A 22572-nucleotide genomic window follows, 5' to 3' on the forward strand; every position below is an offset into this window, starting at 1 on the left:
CGGTTGCAATTATGATACAAATGATAAAACTTACACAATATCAGCAATATATGTGAGTATATCTTTTTTTTTAAATAGGAACTTTTATTTAATAATGTTAAATTTATAACAACTGTCAATATCATATATTCAAAAACATAATTGATTTCTAAATATATAATTAATTATTTTCCTCTGTAAAGATCGCTTATTGCATAGTCTTTAAAACCGCCTGCAAATGTTTATGATAATAAACTACACTGCCCCTCCCAATCCATATTGCTATGAGAATCTGCATAATCATTTCCTGTGATCCAAAGTTCAGGCAACGAATAATCATCATGCAAACAATGCTATAAGTTTGATAATCCTCGGTATATTCTAAAATTTACATTACTAAAATTGCCAATAATGCGTACTACGAAATATCAAATGTATTTTAACGTTTCCAACAAGTAAATTTCTTTCTTTATTAAAATAAAATAATTGACTTTAATAATAATATGAGAGGAAATATATTTATATATAAAGAATGTACCTTAATTTCCTTTACGCCAGCCTAACATGACGAATACCTGCATCCTTATCGAATGACGAGACATCAGTGTTATCTGAAAAATTTTCCATAAAAGTTAATAATTGATTCCCAAAAAATCGACAGATCCTATAATTTGCTCGATTTGTAAAGACGAAAAAGTTGGTAAGCGTGAGACTGGAAAATATTCTCCATATAGCTATTGCAATCTATTATAGTCTTTATGATTTTCGGATAATCACCAGTTTGACTGAATATACGTGAACCAATTGTAAAATTTATACGCCTTTTTTGCAGTAGCTATATCGAATTTTGATTAATTCTGTTTAGGTACAAACTATGTATAATAATTGAGTATTCTTAATTTTTCTGTAATTGATTAACATTTTCAATATATATATATAATATTAAAAAGTTAGAAGAAGAACCAAAAAGTTTATGGGACCCCCTCTACTATATCTAATATATAAATCTAAACTTTTTATAATTTAAACTTTCTGTAATTTAATCTAAACTTTTTATGTATTTTTCTATTTTTATAGTTTATCAAATCAACATTAAAATTACCTTCGATTCTTAGCATAGTAATAGAAACTCTAAACTTTTTTGAAAATTTTAATTGAAAATTTTATTAAATTTATTCATGTCATACTCGTTACATTCCATGCGTCGTCACACTGGTATGCCGAAGTACGTAGTTACCCCGAAACAGAAATTGTTTGGAAATTTATTACTGGCAAGAAAATTTGCATATTTTATTTCAGCTGGAGAGAAATGATATTCAAATATCACATTCGGTGTGTTATTCGACATGATATAATATTTTTGAAATATGTTGCTAATGTAATTCATAATCACACTCGGAATCATAAAAACTGAAAAGAAAGCAAGAAGCATTGCTAAAAATTTTGAGTGTTGCAAAGAGAAATATAAGTACGTTGTAAATAAATGTCATAACAAAAATGTAATATGAAAATCAATTTAATATTTATTTAATAACTATTTACCTTCTTAAAATGTTGAATGCAATACGTAGACAAGTTTTCTACAAAGTAAAAATGCAAAAATATATATTGCGCAGATCTAATTTGGTATATCGCACAAATTATTATTGATATACATATAATTACATAATGTTCTGAAGGCCAAGTCTAACATGTATGCGAGTAAAAGATAATTGAAGCAGTACTTTAGTGATATAGTCAATGGCTCTTACGCGTATTTCTTTCTTAATATAAAAATACACATTTTAAAAAGTAAATATATAATTTTAAACGTGTATAATATTAAATTATACATAACATATTGAAGATAATAATGTATAGTGTCCTATTTTTAATAATATTTTTATCCGATATTACTGTATTGGTTTATTACAACAGATATTAAAGAATGTTAAATCTTATTTTATCTTCGATATTATGGGTAATAAGTATATATTGCTGTAGTTTTTCTTGCCACACAATCTTATATTTGAAAAATATTTGCCTTTCTTTACGCGTCATTACATTCGACTGTTACAGTTCAGTGAACATCTTTTACCGTCGACCATTTCCCACTTTCGTAGTATTGATCTTACCTACGATCTTCCCTAAAAGTATGAAGAGAAATTTATTACTGCAAACTTTTTTCCTTGTTTGAATATTTATGAAATTTTTACATTTGTACCATATATTTTCCATAAACGTAAATGATTTACAGAAACTGACAGTGATCAGAAAATTAAATAATTTATTAACTGTAAGAATGATTCGGCTACAAATTGAAAGTACAATATTTCCAAAAGACACATGGGAAAAGAATTTTATATATAAAAAATGAATAATATATATATTTTTTAATAAATATGTTTGAAGGTGCATAAAATATATTGATTTATCAATTGGTCAGTATATTAGACAGAGGTACAATGTTGATATCTTTTGCGAGGTATAGCGAAACAACGAAGAACTTTCTTCGATCGTTGATAGCACCACAGAGTATCGATCTCATTAATAGTTTTTATGTTTTTCGATTTACCCAGAGTGACATTAAATGATTTCTTCAGAACGGATGATGCAATGTATGGATGTATCTATATTGCAAATCATTAATTAATGGAATATATATTTAATTGATTTTAGTTAAATGATGAATGTTTAATTATAAACGATTTTTTTAATCACATATTATAATATTTATAATAAAAACAAGTCACATTTTTCTAATATATCTACGATTTATGAAGCCACTTTACACACGAATATGGCGAAAATACGGTAGACAGAATAATGCAGGATGCCAGCCATCTCGTAGTACATAGCTGTACCTCATACATCACCATCTGAAGCATCCGGTATTACTCTCTCATATGCTGTGAGCACGCAATATCCTGCCATGTTACATCTAAGTAAATACTATCGAATGCTTTTGCGAGTCGGAAGATTAAAGACTGAAGCCGATCGAAGGCAATCACTCGTACGAAGGCAATTACTCGAAATTACATTAACTCATACAGCACAGAACATTGCAGTAACATTACGGCAATTCTGTGATGTATAGGAAGCAATTTCTTGAGATTAAATTAATTCGGATTCGTCAGAAATATCTAATTAAAATATGTAATTAATCATATGTATATATATGTATACTGATTCAAATATATATCGCATAATTTTTTTTGCGATATGCATAAAAAGATCATTTATTAAATAATTTTTTAATTTCTTAATATTTTCTATAAATACTTTTATATATATATAGCTAATTATAATTTATATTTGATATAAAACTTTCTACTGTAAAATGAGAGAATATTGGCACATAACAAAATATATCAATTATTTATTCCGTCGTAAAAAAAAAGCTTACGTGATAATGCAATGGACCAGGTCCTTTAATATCTTCCTTTTTTTCACGAGGAGCGTAACATATCACGCCATTCTTTACGTTCTTTGATACATCTCCGCTGAGATTGTAGTGTGCTGGACCTATGCACACATAGTAATAATGAAAAAGCTTTCCTAACAATTTCTTTATTTCATTTACTTTACTTTATACCTGGTACATGGGAATCGCTTTCTAGTGTTATCGGAAACCGACAGGCGCGTGAACCGAAGGATGGGATTAATTCTGGGCAAAGAAAATCGCATCTATCACGATTAGCCTTGAAGGCTGATAAAGCTTCGTAAGCACCTGGATCCGGCACATCATCCTATGAAAATTAAACGAGTATAAGCTTTAATCCGTAGCAAATTAATATTGATATATTATTTTATTACATTACGATTTTTACGAGGCCTAAAATCATTTAAATTTTTATAATCTTAGGTATGTTTAAATCCTGCTCAATAAAATTAAAAGATTGGGAAATAATAAGAGAGAGAAACTCCGCTTTTCTTTATAATTTAATTATCTAGGGTGGATGCCGATTCGACACAAATCTAAGCGCCGATGTTTCCGGCAATCCACAATTCGCATTACAGAGACAGAGACACCAAGCAGGGATTGGCTCGAATTTCCGGCTCAGCGAGCCGGAAGTGATTTCTCCGGGTAACATCGGCCACGCGTCTCTACATGGAAATGACCTGCAGAGCACAGCAAAATGTCATTTCCGGCGTACAGTCGCTACTCTTCCCTACGTTATGTAAATACAGCTCCCTCGGATTGGTACGCCACTTATTGTGCCGCTATTATTATTGACAAAAAACATGCAACGAATGGAAAGATATTCACTGATATCACTCACAGTTATCGCGAAATAATTTAATCATTCAGTAAAGAATTAACACGACTAGTCAACCGCATTGGTTTACCAACACGATACATGTAGTCACATCGAACTGCGCTCGCAGTTTTGCACCATTTCAATTGTTTAAGTGAGACGCCAGCTAATCGAACCTACACGAACTCGTCGAACACAGCGGAATCAGCAGCAAGTCGTTCGGCACTGACGGTTCTATCCTGGTCTATCTACGGGCTGCGGCATCGAATCTCGTCCTGGCGCTCTCGATTAACGGCCAGATTGGATCCTAGCCCCGAATCGCCCCGGGTACAGATGCATCGGTCCGATCCACTACCATTAATTTCGTCTCCGAGTCTCCTGATTACCTTGCGCTTCCAGGATTACTCGGGTCTACCGAGCCCACGGATTCCTAAGCGAGCTGAAAGAATCTTCGGACGTCCGGTCTGACCGCAGACTTATCGTGACTACTAGTCCAAGTTTCTCGCCGTCTTATTAACGTTGCACAAGTAATTTCAACTACTCTATTTATATCAGCGATCTCTCTCTCTCTCATCACACATTAATTTGTTTTACAATAATCCATTAAATATATAGCGTATAAAAAATGTATTATTATATTTTTTCTGCTTATTTTAATTCTATTATATTAATCTTTTTTTTTTAGTCTTCTAATTATTTTGTTATATAATTTCACATTATATTATATAAATAAAAAATATAATTGATCTCTTACCTTTGTGCGAATAATATTCTAAATATAAATTTGTTCGCACGAGAAAATAGAATTTTTTAATAATCGAAAATTATGGATATTAGTTTCAAGAAATATGAGTTACTTACTATATATTTTTATAGCTAATACATTTATAAACTAATATTTAACTTAATGTTTTACATGTTTTGTCTAGTTTTCAGAATTTTAATTTTCTCATAATATATTTATATTAAAAATGATATGTATTAATTAATATCTTGTTTGAAATGACACAGAAAATTATTATGATTTGGATAAGAAAAAAAATATATTATATATAAAATTCTTTTATAACATACTCGAATTTTTGGAAATCTATCCACTCTTGATTTAAAGACTGCATGATATATCGAACTCTTTTCCTCCTCTGTTACTTTGCGTTCATCGGTTAACATACATTCATCAACGTCGCTTAACGATGTCAGTGTTTTGTAAAATTTTAAGTAATCAAACATTTTCTCATACTTATTCTTAAAACGCTTTGTAGATTCAAAGTTCAAATTTCCGATTTTTATGTGGTAATCCGCAGGTCCTGCAATGCAAACCCATGCAGTTTATTACTATTTATGATGTGAATATTAAAATTCATTAATATAATATAGACGCACACATACCTGGTGTCGCCACATCAACGATTCTCTTGAAACGAGCATTAAAAGTGCCAAAAGGTGCGTGTAAAATAGAGCCGTAACATGTCTGTCGAACCGCGTTTTCGTATTCTCCAGGTCCAGGTGTATCCGATTTAAAATTCTGTTCGAATCTCTAAAATAAAAAAATAAGTCACATTTTCGTATAATTATCGAAAAACACACACGAAGAAATAAAGAAATGTACCTTTGCTGTTTGATTGAAAGGTGGAGGCTTAGTCATATGTCGGTCACACTTACATGGAATACGTTTGTATTTATGAAACACTCTTTTCGACAGGTCGTAATGATTCGGAGCCGGAAAGTTCTTTATGGAAAAGCAGATTTTCATGAGACGTTTCACAAGTATAAAGGAAGTTTCCCGACTCGAAGTTTTCGCGAAAGAACCGGCGACTGCGCGAAAGTTACAAAGCATGTTCTTAAAATTACTTGGCGTAATTTTTGTTGGTACAAAGCTTCCAAGAAACGCGGCTGCTTAGCGGCGGCTCTTTTCGCTTCCCTAGTTCTCTCATTGTGAATTTGGGCGGGACTTTTCTTTGTCTCGTGCTCGTAGTCCCCAGGACCCGGGGTCACGGAAGTCCGTTCGTCATCTCTACCCTTCATTCTGCTCCAAAAGTTTCCTTTGTATTTCAGAGTAGTAAAGTTTGTCTCCTACGGTATAAATGATCGTTCGCGAGATTTTTTATAAAGCAGAAGGCACGGCATCTTCATACCCCTCGAGGAATATCGTAAAAATCGGTTGGTTTGTGCTCGATGACCGAATTTTTCCTAAACACGCCGTGTTCATCGTAGTCGTATCCGCCGACGTCACGTTTCGAAGGAATAAACAGACCTGTTGTATACATAAGCAGCCGCGGAGGACGGACGAGCCATAGCTATAAACATAACAAATAGGTACGATAAATATATTGTTATGATTGAAAATAGAGATATTTAATTGTACATGAAACTGTGAGCAGATTCAATCATTTATACATATAAAAAGAATATATATATATTTTTTTTAAACAAAGAAACTAATTAATTATATAATTTTGTAACATATGCAGTATTATATACATACTAATAATCTAATCTAAAATTTTTTATGTTTTTTAAAAGAAAGAGAGAGAGAGAGAGAGAGAGAGAGAAGGACTTTATTGATGGCTGATATATATTTCTTAACGTATGAACGTTGACTGATCAATAACAATCTTTTCTCCTTCTCGATAGCTATTGTTGTAGCATCCCTACTACATTGCATGACATAGTACTAACATACCAAGTATACAGGGTGGTCCGTAATTCGTGATACAACCGGCAAGAGGCTGATTCTTCATGAAAAAATAAGTCGAAATTGCAGAATAAAATTTTTAAATTTCATTTTTATAATTAAAAAATTTTTCTTTTTAGGAAATTTTCAAAAGGAAATATCGTGTCTCATTTTAATTTACATATCCTATGTTAAAGCGTGCATTAGACAACGTAAACAGAAAAATAAATAGTGGTCTGTATCGAGATCCGCTCAACGGCATCTTAATCAAGTGCACGCGTACTCAACTAATATTTAAAGTCGATTTTATCAAAAACGAAACCCCATAAAAAAATTTCATTCTGCAATTTCGATTTATTTTTTTTCATGAAGAATCAGTCTCATCTTATCGGTTGTACCACGAATTACGGACTACCCTATATAAACAAAGACTATTTCTTTCTCTCTCTCTCTTACAATTACAATGTAGTTTTTTTTTATTCAATATCTAAAGCTGATTAAGTGCTCACATGTTAAATATTGAAAAAGAGAAATAGATACATATGTTGACACGTATATTATCTACATATATTTGAAATGTAAACTAAAACACAGGGAAAGGAAATTCTATTGACGAAATATTTTATACTTTGCCTGCAGGACCACGCCAAGTGCCCGGATGAGATTTTATTTTTCGAGATGTTTTCTTAAACAAATCATCCGGCAAAGTGTACTCTGTTGGACCTGGTCCCTCATACACCTTTTCTTTAATTCTAACATCGGTGTAATCGATACTAACGCCACCCTGTAAATTATTAAATCCCATAGAATATATAGATACTTGCCGATAGCGAGCAGAAAAATTGCGAATAAATGAGGTATGAATAGGAAAAATGCACGTTCTGGTATATGTTTCCGTGGTGCCTCTATATTGTAACAGCCAGGACCTGGAAACTTATGCGCGTCTTTTGGTATGCCGAGTGTCTGCCTGCTCGCTCCGCTCAAAAATGGATAAGCATTGCCTATAGAACACACAGTCGCATAATATAAAAGCGTATACAAGGCGAGCGAATGCAAACTTCAAGATTATTGTACATTTTATAAGTTACCTGGATCTCGAGTTGGCTTTGATATATCCGATATGTCATAAATCCCTGGACCCATTCGAGCAGAAGTCGACATGGCTCGTTTTACGAATCTTTCTGTTCTATCAAACGCCATGTGCTGGCTTTTGCATACACGATTGGAAAAAAAAAAAGCTCTTGAAAACACACGTAACTTATAACCTAAGCGTAAAAATAAATATAAATGTTTTCTTAAAAATACATCATAATCGCGTGAGACAAAAAACAACTTAGAATCAAATTTTTTTTTGCTAATAATATCTGTCGTTGCATCTACGTAATATGTTAAATTAAAGTTAATTTGAAAAAAATCTCATTTTTATTTTAAATATAAATCTCGATTTAATTTAGAAATAATATAAAAAATAATAATATAAAACATATTTTTATTGTTTTAATCTTTGAAAGTGGAAAAAGATTAGAAATAAATTTAAAAACATCTCTCTTAGGCATCTTAAATATATATTTAATTAAAAAATAGGTTTTAATAAAACATTAAGTCTTTTTCTATTTTGTATTTTAATAGAATCTATCTCGAGAGTGTGACTCAATGTTTAATATAATCAAATTATTTTCATGGCATTAATATTTTTTTCTTGCCAAAAATAGGTTTTAATGAAACATTAAGTTCTTTTTTTATTCTGTATTTTAATAAAATCTCTCTCAAGAGTGTGACTCAATGTTTAATATAATAAAATTATTTTAATTGCATTAATATTTTCTCATTAAAAAGAATAGGTTTTAATAAAACATATTAAGTTTTTTTTCAATTCTATATTTTAATAGAATCTCTCTCGAGAGTGTCACTCAATGTTTTATTATAATCAAATTATTTAATGGCATTAATATTTCCGTTAATATATGAAAAGCATCACGCGCCATTAAAAAATTTCAAACGATGCGAAATTTCAGGTGGACGCGCGAATTTGAACGATCACGTGATCGAATTTCAGTAACTGCATATTAGTACGCGTCGCTCCTCCGTCCCGTGTAGATCGAAGAGCGATCGTTTCGCGTTTCCGCGTCTTTATACCCGTCCCTTACGAATCTCATGCACGAACGAGTACCGGAAGTGCCGAATCTCCGACGACGGACGATCGTCTCGATATATTAATTGTTCTCCGCGATCGCGATTAGTGTCTTTCGATCGTATTCCGGTGCCCGTCCGTCGTCCGTTACGACGCGAAGTGGCGTCCCCTCCCCCACCCACCGTCTTTTCGGATACATTTCGCAGGATTTCGACGAGCGTCGCGAGTGCCTTTCAACATTTGGAATATCGAGGATTATCGAGCAGCATCAAGGAGCATCGAGAGAAGCATCGGAGAGACCATCCCGACGGATTAATCGCGACAAGTGAGATCCCGTTTATCTCACATATCTCGCGTAACGGTCAGTGTTCACGTCCGCCATGATGGCCGCGGGTGTGCTTCTCTCTGCTTGAGATTTCCCCGACGACCGAAATCGCATCGCGTCCGCGACGAGTCCGTCAGTGCCGAATAAATCTACGGGCGATCGCTTTACGTCACGCGTAATCCGTTCGATCATGACCGCACGCGTTTTCCGATGATCGTGCCTCGTCGGATCGTCGTCTACGACAAAAAATTTCGCGCGTCCTTCGTGAAGTTGATCGAGCGTCGGGAGTGCCGAGTATATGTACGGGCGATCGTAATCGCGGTTCAGTCGCGATCGAATTTTTTCTGGACATTCTGATGCAATATATATATATATGACAGAAACTCAAACTATTGACGAGTGCATTCGCTCTACGTATTCGTTCGATCGAGCTGACTTTCATAAGTGCATTACGAGCGTATGAACAGTATCAAGAATAGTATCGTCGAAAAGCATCGAGATTGCCGTGGAGGATTAAATCGAGAGGTTAATGTGTTTCGTTGGACTGCGGATCGGTGAGTCTTTTTATAGATCATTTTACACGTGTTATCTGCTTCTTGTGAATTTTTCCCATCGTGTAATAACTTGTTACACGTTTCCTCAAATTATCTGGAATTATCAGAAAAGGTCCTTTGGCCCCTCCCTCTGCCACTCGCGTGATTCGGCGAACGCTTATGTCAGTCAAAACAATTCCTGCGCTTGTTCGACGAACACATGCCGCTTTATCTGATTTCCCCGAAACGATCGACACGAATATCGTGACCACTTATACCCGTGCTTTTTTGTGTTAGTAATATAATTTGGTACAATTGAAAAATAATTAAATAAAAGATATATATATTTTTTTTTTAACTAAAGCAATATTTTATATGAAAATATAATTAATATTATTTTTAGAGAAAGCTATTCGAAAAATAGAAATATAATAATTTATTTTTGTAATCGCTTTAAAAATATAAAATCAAGGATATATAAGTTAGCATTAAATATTTATTAAATATTTCATTTTGATTATATATATATATATATATTTGTCTAGATAATAATAATTTTATATTAATATAATATAATAATTTAATAATTTTAATATAATAATTTATACTCGCCCCATTCTATGCCCCGACATAAATATGAAAGTTTTAAATATTTTTGATATAAATAGAATATATCCTGCACAAATGAGTGCAAAATATAATACAAGAATTTTATAATAAAAATGATAATTTATAACAAATACATAAAACATATGACAATTTAGTATAGAAAAATGTTTGAACAATTTATATCGAAAAACTTGCATAGTTATCTCTTTAGAGATATTTCTTTAAATTTTTTATTTATTAAAATATTGAAGAATATAAAAATAAAATGTTTCTAGGGAGCAGTCGATAATATTTGACTCGAAAAGACGTTATCAGTATCCCTCAGTTGGTTAGATTACTTCGGTCGATAATTCGAGATGTTCCTTATTGTGGTGTGAAACATTGTCGGTAGTGATGTTGGTTTAGGCTTCTAAGGTTATTGTTTCGATTTGGAACGACGTTAGGGGTTTCATTGTCAGAGGACGTTAATGAGGTCGCTCAGTTGATTAGGGTATTCGATCGATAATTCGAGATGTTTGATATTTCCTCATGGAAACGTGGTGTCGTAGTGTTGTAGCAAAGCAACAACAGCTTCGTCGTTACTAGACAACAAAACGATACGAATTACTGAGGCCTTTTTTTCGTAAAGTTATATAAACAAATATTGAGAAATAATGACGAAAAAGGAGGATCAATTCGATGGAATGTTATTGGCGTTGGCGCAACAACACGAAGGCGGTGTAAAAGACGTAAGATTCATTTTCTTTCTGATTGAGGTTAACCCGCACAATAAGATATATATTTGTGTTTTACATTAAGTTTTCTTTTCTAGTTACTAGATACCTTCTTTAGTTTTCTGGCGAGAAAAACAGATTTTTATACTGGAGGCGGTGAAGGAGCAGCTGAACAAGTAATTGTCTTTATATATTTGTTGTATATGCGTAGCTATGCGAGATTAGTTTGGTAGATTATTCTAAAATTTCTATAACCTAATCAGGAAAATTGTTTCTTTATGTGCAGCTTGTCATGAGCAAGTTCAAGAAACATGAAGCTAATGCTTTAGCCAAAGCTGCCTCCGATAAAGCGGAAAGAGCTGAGCAAGAAAGACGACGTAAGGAAAGACTTGAAAAGAAAAAAAAAGAGGAACAAGCAGAAGAAGAACAGCTAAATAATGATTCTAGAATAGTCGAGTTAACTGATGAACAGGCTGTCAAATTACAAGAAGAAATAGATAACAAGGTATATATTTCAAAGATTGCTTTAATATATTATTTAATATTTCCCGATGAAAAGTTTTACGTAGAAATTATAATAATACTTTAAAATTTTTGCTTACACACAGAAATTAGCAAAGGACGCTGCTGTTGCGGGGCCTAGTGGTGATCATAATGAACATTCTAAAGATGTCGAAGACAAGAATGATGATTCTAAAGATGACAAAGCGGATGAGGAAGAAGAAGATGAAAAAGAGAAAAATAAACTGAAGCCTAACAGCGGTAATGGTGCAGACATGCCGAATTACAGATGGACACAAACTCTTGGAGAAGTGGAAGTAAGTACACATTCTTATTTTCCTTTATCACTATTAATTACACATGTGGCGCTAAAAAATTCTTTTTATCTAAAAAAAAGATTTAAAGAAGTAGAATATTTTGAAATGCTAATTTTTCATTATACAGACCAATTTAGCTGTGTTTAAATTTATTATCGATGATAATAGTTATATGAGTATATTAAAATGTGTCGATAAGTACGAAAATCAATAGGTTAAGATCACTTACCATGTGATATACTATTTTTCGGTGGTTATGTGAATATTATTCGATATGCTGCAAAAGACAGGTTGAAATGAAACGACGTTTGGTATATTTGACAGTTTCTTGTTGAATCGACGATTAATTAATACGCATATAATATCACAGACGCGAAAAGGGATCGACGCAACTGCCCCCCCCCCCCCCCGTTTTTCCATTTACGTTTATCTCTGGAATAACATGCCGACGGAAATCCAGGTTTATTTAATGCAATTTGTGTTAGTGAGAATTAAGTTACGCGCGGGCCCCTAAATAGATATTTGCTATCTTGGTCCCATCTCGTCGATTGCTTCCAAACTGTCTGTCGGTTTCGTTATTTATTAAAATGCGATCAGATTTGAAATTTTATTAGACGATCAGGATTGGTGACACTATGGCGATGCCTTTCGTATTCCTTCTCTCTTCATCAGCTCTCGATAATATCGACGCGATTTACAAAGATTGGTAAATCGGTTGAGAACCAAGGAAGAGAAGCGTCGTTGCGCTAAAAGTACATTTTATTTGGAGCAATCACGAACCGCATCATGTATCACTGTCGTCCGTAACCCCTTACCACATATATCTTCTTATGCGAAAAAATATATAATGTGCAAAAAGGTGTCATAATCATGTATAAAATGGTGAAGAAATTTTAGAGAAAGTTGCTTGTGCTCTACATATAACACGCATTAGCGGTAAGGGGTCAATTAATATAAAATAATACAATATTCGTCGAATCGTGTCTCGCGATACGAATCGAAGAAATCGTTAGTTTCTATATAAATACAGCAAGACTATCCCATCGCGAGGATCTCGTTAATCCCTTAACAATACATATACGTTGTTTATTACACAAATGTAATTACTGGTTTTCACGTACCACACTTGTCACGGTGCAATACAGTATATATATATATTATATATATACTTAAAAATTTAACCGTCGCCGAGAACGTCTGCTAACTGAGAGCGATCTGAACGGTTTAATAGGGCAAATATAAATACGAGTAATTCAAATTAATATCGTGACTGGATGAAACGTCCTCTTTCTCTCTCGTTTCTACGGAAACAATATTCTCGACTTCGTTCTTTCCACCGTGATCTTCGCCAGGTCTGTTTCTTCGCTGCCTTTTTCTATCGAGATGATCATCGTTCACGGTCACGTGTCATCGCCATTTCTTCCTCCCGTCACCCTCGGCCTAGTTGTACTTGTCGCGAGCCCTCACTGCAATCAGAGGTAAATACCGGTGAGAAGGTTTTGTGGATGGTGAATCCACAGAGATCGCGCGTGATGTTGAAACACGCGGTGGATGTGGCAATAGGAATTCGCGCCGCGGCGGCTGTTGCCGCTGCGCTGCGAGAGCAGATACTTACTTTCCATGTAAAGGATCCCGGCAAGCAGACCGATCATGAACAGAAAGCTCATAGTGCACACGAGTACGGTGAGCTGGTTTCGCGCGCACCAAGACTTCCTGTAGACGGTGGTCGGTCTGCCGAGACCGTTTACGACCGTAAAATGAGTGCTGCTGGCTACCGAGGCGGTGTCAATCTGTTTTGGTGCCCTCACCGTGGGCGGATGTATGGCGGCGAGATTTGCCAGATTCGCGGCTGTGAGTAGCAACGTTCCAGACGCGACGCTCTGTAAACCGATTCGGAAAGATTCGATTATTATCTTGGGAAATGGCGACGATCCTTCTTGTTTCCTATATATAATATGGGCTTATCATTTTTGTCAGTCAATTTTTATTTAAATTTTTAATATATATAACTTTAGTGCATAACTTAAATTATTCGCGAAATTTTATTGTTAACATTTATCGAACGATGAGAGTCTAATAAAGTAAAATTGTTTTTTGAGATTTGCATGGGAATTTTAACTTCGGTCTTTTAAGTTAATTTAAAATCGGATTTTAATTTTAATTTAAAATTAAGATTTATTCTAAATTAAGATATATATAAAGAAACAATTTATTAGTTAATTAATTAAAATTAAGAGAGGTGGGGAGGGGGGCTATTTTAATATCCTTGTCGAGAGGAAAGAAATTTACATGTGTACTGGCGGTGGATCCTTGAGACGACGTCGACCCTCTCGAAGGGGAGTTTGGATGCAAGTGATGAGCCCAGCTTCCATTTTCACTGTCTCTCTCGCTGCGCCCGACCAAGGACGGCCTTGGGATGTGCCAGGAAAGCGGGCTGGCAGCAGCTACCGCCGTAGTTGTCGCCACCGCCGTCGTCTCGATCTGAAACCGACGTAAATCGACGTGAAGCTTTGATTGCATAAGCGATAATGCCATGCCGATTGCACCTCTACTCTTTCGCCCGTATGTCCCCCATCTGCGATCGCGTGTCGTTTATCTGTCACCAGAAAATATTATACTTAGCTACCAACGATAATGTATAAAACGCGCACTTAAATGGAAAGCTTTTAAGACGATGATAAAATTGAACAATTCGCGAGAATTATTTTATTATAGTCACGATTAATTTTATCTATATCTACTCTAGCTTGAAAGAAAATCAATCTATTGCGAGATTATATCTGGCAATTTCTAATAACAAATTGGAATTATTTTTTTACACATTTGATTCGATTTCTACATATTTTTTTGATACAGATATCTTTTTTTTTTCTATTTTTATTTTTTTTTCCGGTTTATTAGTCGGGATGTACTATAAGAGTAATTACCAATTTGTTATAATTTTAAAAGACTACCGTCCGTATTTGGTTGATATTAAAAATGATACAGAAAACTGGCAATGAGTGAAAGCGCATTTAGTACCCGCCAATGTGCATTAATGCATCCAATAGAATTCGCTAATAGATATTTTAACACACATGCTAATATTTATATTATTGTTACTGTTGCAATCGAACAGACAATCGCATTTGCACGCAAATATCATTTAAATTCTCATACTCTTTAAAGTCCTTATATTCTTTAAAATATTATTAAGAAACAAGTTTCAGTCAATTCGTAGTTTCAATATCACGTTTAATTATATATTTAGAAACAATCACGGAATAGCCAATATTTATTTAATAATTCATATATGTGAAAGAGAGAGAGAGAGAGAGAGAGAGAGATAAAAATATGCCACTTTTACGAGTCCATTTCTCTATCGTACAGATTTCACCGCGCTTAGATTGAGCCTCATTTAAAAATCCGTCGTGTATTTTTACATCGAATAGGGACCTAAAGCGCACGGTATCAAAGCAAGATGGCACGTATCGCGAAAGCATCTTCTGCTCCCACTCTTCCTTCCTCGCGAGAGGAAGATTGACGAGAATTTCGGCGTCCCCCGTGGAACACCTCGACATTCCGGTTTGATCGTTGCACAACGCCCGTTGCGCTCTCGAATTCTGTGCCGCGCGCGTCAAGTCCGCCGCCGTTGTTTTTGTACATCGTTCTCGTTCTTGGTGCAGAAAGACGCGACGAAGTCGTCGACGTCGAGTTCCTCTCCCGCTTCCTATCCGGATGCACCCGCCGTGCGCCTCGAGAGTAGCCGTAGCCGTGGCATTTCCGTGACTTCGCGCAGGGACGGATTTGACATGACGTGCCGCGTTATCTCGTTCGCGTATACATGCCGATTACGCCAGTTAATTGGCAATTTTCGCACGTAAATTAAGTGCATTTCGCACCGGTGTGGCCTACCTTCGCGACCGGGCGTCGCCCAAGGACCGTGCCCGCCGTAAGACTGAACGAGTTTGCGCGTTCTTTTTCATTCCCGGTGTCGGTTTTTCAGGCGTGCACTGGCGGCTCGTCCCAACTGGTACGACGACTCTAATGAAACGCTATGTTCCATACCTGTTATGTAGCATTCATTCTTTAAATGAATAAAGAAGATTTAATTGAACCGTTTCAACTATATATACATATGATCCCCGTGAAAAATGCTTGCCTTGTCTTTAGAAATGGTATATATTGAGAACTCGGTTCAAAGGCCACAAAGAAGGATATTAAATCTTCTTAACGATCTGTAACAATTTTTTTTTTTTAATATTATTAAGAAACAAGTTTCAGTCAATTCGTAGTTTCAATATCACGTTTAATTATATATTTAGAAACAATCACGGAATAGCCAATATTTATTTAATAATTCATATATGTGAAAGAGAGAGAGAGAGAGATAGATAAAAATATGCCACTTTTACGAGTCCATTTCTCTATCGTACAGATTTCACCGCGCTTAGATTGAGCCTCATTTAAAAATCCGTCGTGTATTTTTACATCGAATAGGGACCTAAAGCGCACGGTATCAAAGCAAGATGGCACGTATCGCGAAAGCATCTTCTGCTCCCACTCTTCCTTCCTCGCGAGAGGAAGATTGACGAGAATTTCGGCGTCTCCCGGGGGCGTGGAACACCTCGACATTCCGGTTTGATCGTTGCACAACGCCCGTTGCGCTCTCGAATTCTGTGCCGCGCGCGTCAAGTCCGCCGCCGTTGTTTTTGTACATCGTTCTCGTTCTTGGTGCAGAAAGACGCGACGAAGTCGTCGACGTCGAGTTCCTCTCCCGCTTCCTATCCGGATGCACCCGCCGTGCGCCTCGAGAGTAGCCGTAGCCGTGGCATTTCCGTGACTTCGCGCAGGGACGGATTTGACATGACGTGCCGCGTTATCTCGTTCGCGTATACATGCCGATTACGCCAGTTAATTGGCAATTTTCGCACGTAAATTAAGTGCATTTCGCACCGGTGTGGCCTACCTTCGCGACCGGGCGTCGCCCAAGGACCGTGCCCGCCGTAAGACTGAACGAGTTTGCGCGTTCTTTTTCATTCCCGGTGTCGGTTTTTCAGGCGTGCACTGGCGGCTCGTCCCAACTGGTACGACGACTCTAATGAAACGCTATGTTCCATACCTGTTATGTAGCATTCATTCTTTAAATGAATAAAGAAGATTTAATTGAACCGTTTCAACTATATATACATATGATCCCCGTGAAAAATGCTTGCCTTGTCTTTAGAAATGGTATATATTGAGAACTCGGTTCAAAGGCCACAAAGAAGGATATTAAATCTTCTTAACGATCTGTAACAATTTTTTTTTTTTTTTTTTTTCTATTGAATCTGCTTCGTGCAAGCTTAATGATATTGGTTTTAATTATATACGGATTATTCCAATTTATCTCTCTCAAGTCATTCCTTGCTAATCGATCATACCAAATTAGGAATACAATAACAAAAAATACTTGAATGAGCATACAGCATTGCAATGTCTGATTGATTTATTGTGCATCCGTATTTAACTCTAATAATGCACATCCATCATTAATAGGGATAGAATATAAACTCATTTGTTATGTTTAACATTCTTCTGGAGAAGCAAATTATATATTTTTTTAATTAAATATAAAATATCGTGGAAAAACTGTATATAAAAAAAAAATTATAATAAAATACAAAACACAAGATTTAGATGGACGTCTTCACGTTTCGCGAAACATTATATATGTATATATCTGTGATATGCAAAGAGAACGTTTGTGAAAACATTGAACGAAACGGGAGTTTCATGACGAAATCATCGGACCCGAAGTCACGACGGTGACAGGTATATTTCTTCGCGAGCCGATATCTTGAAAAAATTTTCGGTCGTACGCGAGAGCGAAAGATGAAAGGGTCGCGAATAGTCGGGCAAGAAACGAGAGAAAGAGAGAGATAGAGAGAGAGAGAGAGAGGGCGACGCTTACGGTGTGAGTTGTTAGGAATTTTTGTAGAACTCAATACACCGGTCAACCTCGAAGCGCCGCACCTGTGTCGGGCCTATGTAACGTAATATCCTGAAACGGATTTTGAATTTGTATGTGTGAAGCTTGTGTCCAAAAGATGTCATATCCAATTTTTGTCGTTTAAAAGTAAATTGCAAGTAATATGTTACGCCTATTTGGTGTTTGTAAAATTTATTATCGAAATAAAGTGAGACAAATTTAAGTAAGAGATATCAAATGTTATTTTCACAGAGTCTTGAAAGGTACATTTAACATCAAAAATAATTAATTAATTATAAAGAGAATCTTTTGATCCCAAAAAAGTAAAAATAACTTTACGTTTTATTGTTTTGACGTATCAAAGATCGAATGCAGAAACAGAAAGATTGGATTTACGTATCAACGTATTACGTGTGAAAAGAACATCATAAAGTAATATCTATGTCTCTCTCTCTCTCTCTCTCTCTCTCTCTCTCTTTCTCTTTCTCTTTTCATTGGTAGTTGACGGAAAGAATAATATCGCGTATTCAGAGAAATTTTGCTTGGAATGTCCTTGGTGTTCGTATGATTAAAGTACAACATTAAGTTTGATATCAATGCATATGTTTGGACGTTATGAAAATTTACGCTCCATCCGCGATATCCCATTAATTGCATCGCCAGTATTTTAAAGCAATGCTATTTCTCATTTTTGCCATATGCCAGATAATTGCGTTGTCATCGTGTGTATTGCATCCAATCTTCTAACGATGAAATAAATACACTTTTTCAGCAGAAACGAACTTTTCTCTGTTAATGCAGCGAGACTAAATAGACATCGATAAAGTATTATTGTAGTATTCGGAGCGAGGCTATTTAAAAGAAAAAATTCTGTTTTTTTATCGAGATTATTACGTTGCAATAAACGGGAGCGCATAATTACGCGATAAATGTCAAATGCCGTAAAATCGCTTGCGCGATATTAAATGGTTAATAGTGTGGTTAACGTCGATGCCGCATATGGCGCCGTCGTAATCATCATTATTGTCCACTTCTAATGTAAACGTCCTCATTAAAAGACACTGTGTATTCGCCATTAACGAAGATCCCTGCCGTCACATTTTGCGATCGCGAAGCGAGTCTCTCTCTCTCTCTCTCTCTCTCTCTTTCTCTTTCTCTTTCTCTTTTCATTGGTAGGTTAGGTTAGGTGGTAGTTGACGGAAAGAATAATATCGCGTATTCAGAGAAATTTTGCTTGGAATGTCCTTGGTGTTCGTATGATTAAAGTACAACATTAAGTTTGATATCAATGCATATGTTTGGACGTTATGAAAATTTACGCTCCATCCGCGATATCCCATTAATTGCATCGCCAGTATTTTAAAGCAATGCTATTTCTCATTTTTGCCATATGCCAGATAATTGCGTTGTCATCGTGTGTATTGCATCCAATCTTCTAACGATGAAATAAATACACTTTTTCAGCAGAAACGAACTTTTCTCTGTTAATGCAGCGAGACTAAATAGACATCGATAAAGTATTATTGTAGTATTCGGAGCGAGGCTATTTAAAAGAAAAAATTCTGTTTTTTTATCGAGATTATTACGTTGCAATAAACGGGAGCGCATAATTACGCGATAAATGTCAAATGCCGTAAAATCGCTTGCGCGATATTAAATGGTTAATAGTGTGGTTAACGTCGATGCCGCATATGGCGCCGTCGTAATCATCATTATTGTCCACTTCTAATGTAAACGTCCTCATTAAAAGACACTGTGTATTCGCCATTAACGAAGATCCCTGCCGTCACATTTTGCGATCGCGAAGCGATAGTATCCGTAATGAACGTCACGCTTTTTCTATCCATTGTTTATGGATCTATGAATAATCCATTGACGTTTCACAGTCCATCTCTTCTAGCATCGTTTCTTCGGTACCATAAACGACATCAACCGGCTTACGACTTTGAAATTACATCGTATTTTCTTCCTGTATTATATAAGGGCTTGTAGGAAACCGACAATATATAGGTGGAATTTATTACCCAAGGCACGAGCTTAACTCATTAAACAAATTGCAATTAAAATGTTCAGACAAAATGTTCGATATCAAACGCGTTTACGTCAATAGCTCCCGGTAATCTATTTCGTAAACAGCGAACGAGTGTCACCTCGCCGGATGCGTGAACGCTAATGAGCGTAAAAAGATATATGTTACAAGGTAGCGATAACGGACTTCCACCGTGCGACCTTGTGCATCTTGAGACGGATTATTTTACACATACGCATCGATAGTTTCTATCAATCTTGAATCAATCCGATCAGATTTGCGGAAGCGACGATCTATTGCAAGCTCTTATTACATCAAAGCACGCTTTATGAGGATGTAAGTTTTACTGGCATAATTATCGGTATGTAAATACAGTTATACGCGCCCGTTTCATATTCGCAAACCACGTAACGCGGCAAACCTCGTAAAATCGACAGTGCTTTCCAACACGAGACGAGAAATAAATCATGAGATACGTTTTCAAGGGAAAGATATATTATGGAAGATCGATGAGAGATAAATTTCTTTGGAAACAGAATTAAGCACATCAAATTAAGTCTTTTTCAATGATACACGATATCGCTTTTTGATAAAAATTTCATTCGTAATTAAAAATGTGTCTAACCATTTTTTTTTTTTTTTTTATATTCAAACGGTAAATTCTTGATTCTATCGGTAATATTTTTATTCCTATGATATGTGAATATTTATACAAATCTTAATATTTATGCTATTCAAACAAATTTTATGGAGATATAAGATTGAAATAAAATTCGAAACTAAGAGAATTAACGGCTTAATTGACGTACCGTTGAAAAAAATGATTCTTTAAATAAAGAGAAACATTTCAGATTGTATACATATTGTATATAATTTTTTATGATAATATATCAAGGTACATCTAGTAGCTCAGCGGTATCTTTTGTAAGTAACTGGATATATGAATAAATTGCCTCTTACAATTAAGAAATTTAATGGACAATTAAATCTTTTTCCCCTGCGGAGAAGAAAGATTAAAATTGTAACTTTACAAATTAACATATACTCCATCGCATATTGCTTGCGTATCTTGTCAAGTATGAGTGAAGGGTTATCAACACGGTCAGTTCCGTTCTTTGCAATTACCACCTTTCTTTTAAACGTTATTCAAGGATATATTTAATAGTGAGTAAGATACTATATTTTATCGCGATTCTACCATGCTGCTATTTGTGTCTGTTGAGCTAATGTCTTTGTTAGATTGCCGTCAATTAATAATCAAGATATCATTAGGTCTAGGTCTGCTTAATGCGAATTCAATTCAATCCGCTTGACCTCAATATTTTTATTTATTTCATTCTTTCAGAATTATCTAAACCTTGTTGAGAACGATTCTCAGATATATATCCTTTCAGAGAGATTAAAGTTTGATTATTTTGTTTAAAACAATATTATATAAATAAATCATGGAAAATTATTTAAAGAAATTTTATGATTTTTGGGATTCAAAAAACTTAACGGACATTTAAGATATGTAATATCATGTATTACGGCGGCCACTATATATAGCTTTTCGGGGCATATGTCTGTGAGGAGTGCTCTTTAGTATCTTTTGCGCAATTCATTATATATTTTTTAACATTGCTACATCATTTTGAGACTTGCGATTTACGATCGCTGTTAAGGTAAACAAATTTGCAAATTTCTGTAATTTGCGATGTATTGATTGAGAGACTATCGCACGCGCTTCGAGTCCTTGGATGTTCGACTCGGCTTTATAGCACGTTCGCGAACTAGTAAAGCACACGGACGCATTACGTACAGACGTACACGATTATGAAACGGATCTGCGATTACGAGGGAAGCAATTATCTCGCAGCGCGCATTGATCGTCGTGTTTCACGTCTAAGAAACGCTGAGAACGCGAAATAAATTGAGTTGAGAATTTCCCTCGATATATGGTTATGGTTATTAATGGTTAATAATTTATATTAACTTTCATCTCTTCCATTTTATTACCGAGAAATTGTATTTAACGCAATGAAATACAGAGACATACGTTGGATGAAAAACGATGGGAGAGCGACAAAATTGAGAACAAAAAATTTATATGAACGTACTACATCGTACTTTCAATAAATTAAATTTTTAATACAGATAATAATAAAATGATAATATTTTGTTTATAGTTATTTATAGTAATAATAATTTTATTTATAATTGAAACTAAAAAAATACTTTGCATTTTGAAAAAATGACTAAATAGAATGCTAGTCATTTTTTTTAAATATTTTATTTTTTATGGCTTTGATTACAGGTGAAATTATTATTATTCTCTATAAACATCTATAAAAATAATTATTAAATAATTATTATTTTCTATGTGAAAATTTACAATAAGTTCATATAGGTTAAAAACAAAGCCTTAGTTTTATCTACGATAATATTATTAGGTGGAATCATGCATTTGTTGCAAAATTTGATACATATAATTGAGAGTAAAATGTTACTTGATTTTATAATACTATTTCTCGCACGCTTTGAAAATTTAGCATGTATTTTGAAAACTAACTACTAATTGATATATTACAATA

General features: G+C 34.8%; 2 protein-coding genes across 3 annotated transcripts in view; one reads left to right on the top strand and one right to left on the bottom strand.

Annotated features, from left to right (window-relative positions):
• The first annotated feature begins 10894 nt into the window (after nucleotides 1-10894).
• LOC115233279 (nuclear migration protein nudC-like) lies at nucleotides 10895-12182 on the top strand. The gene is made up of 4 exons (XM_029803594.1): nucleotides 10895-11217; nucleotides 11301-11378; nucleotides 11489-11707; nucleotides 11811-12182. The coding sequence occupies exons 1-4, from the start codon at nucleotides 11143-11145 to the stop codon at nucleotides 12165-12167; spliced, it is 729 nt and encodes a 242-aa protein (XP_029659454.1). The 5' UTR covers nucleotides 10895-11142; the 3' UTR covers nucleotides 12168-12182.
• Nucleotides 12183-12203: 21 nt separating this feature from the next.
• LOC115233280 overlaps nucleotides 12204-22572 on the bottom strand; it is a 58461-nt gene continuing 48092 nt past the window's right edge. For both annotated transcript variants that reach the window (XM_029803597.1, XM_029803596.1), the window contains 3 exons: nucleotides 14310-14501; nucleotides 13636-13900; nucleotides 12204-13486 (listed from right to left, as the gene is read on the bottom strand). In XM_029803597.1, the coding sequence (XP_029659457.1) occupies nucleotides 13461-13486; nucleotides 13636-13900; nucleotides 14310-14501 (483 nt within the window). In that variant the 3' untranslated portion in view covers nucleotides 12204-13460. The remainder of the gene's footprint in view (nucleotides 13487-13635; nucleotides 13901-14309; nucleotides 14502-22572) is intronic.

This window comes from Formica exsecta, unplaced genomic scaffold, assembly GCF_003651465.1.
Source record: "Formica exsecta isolate Colony F162 unplaced genomic scaffold, ASM365146v1 scaffold17, whole genome shotgun sequence".
NCBI classification, from domain to species: domain Eukaryota; kingdom Metazoa; phylum Arthropoda; class Insecta; order Hymenoptera; family Formicidae; genus Formica; species Formica exsecta.

What these genes read in the sequence shown, in the direction of transcription:
- LOC115233279 (XM_029803594.1), top strand. Translation starts at nt 11,143, where the DNA reads ATGACGAAAAAGGAGGATCAATTCGATGGAATGTTATTGGCGTTGGCG. An exon ending in ACGAAGGCGGTGTAAAAGAC is followed by an intron (nt 11,218 to 11,300) that starts GTAAGATTCATT and finishes TTTCTTTTCTAG; the next exon opens with TTACTAGATACCTTCTTTAG. An exon ending in GTGAAGGAGCAGCTGAACAA is followed by an intron (nt 11,379 to 11,488) that starts GTAATTGTCTTT and finishes CTTTATGTGCAG; the next exon opens with CTTGTCATGAGCAAGTTCAA.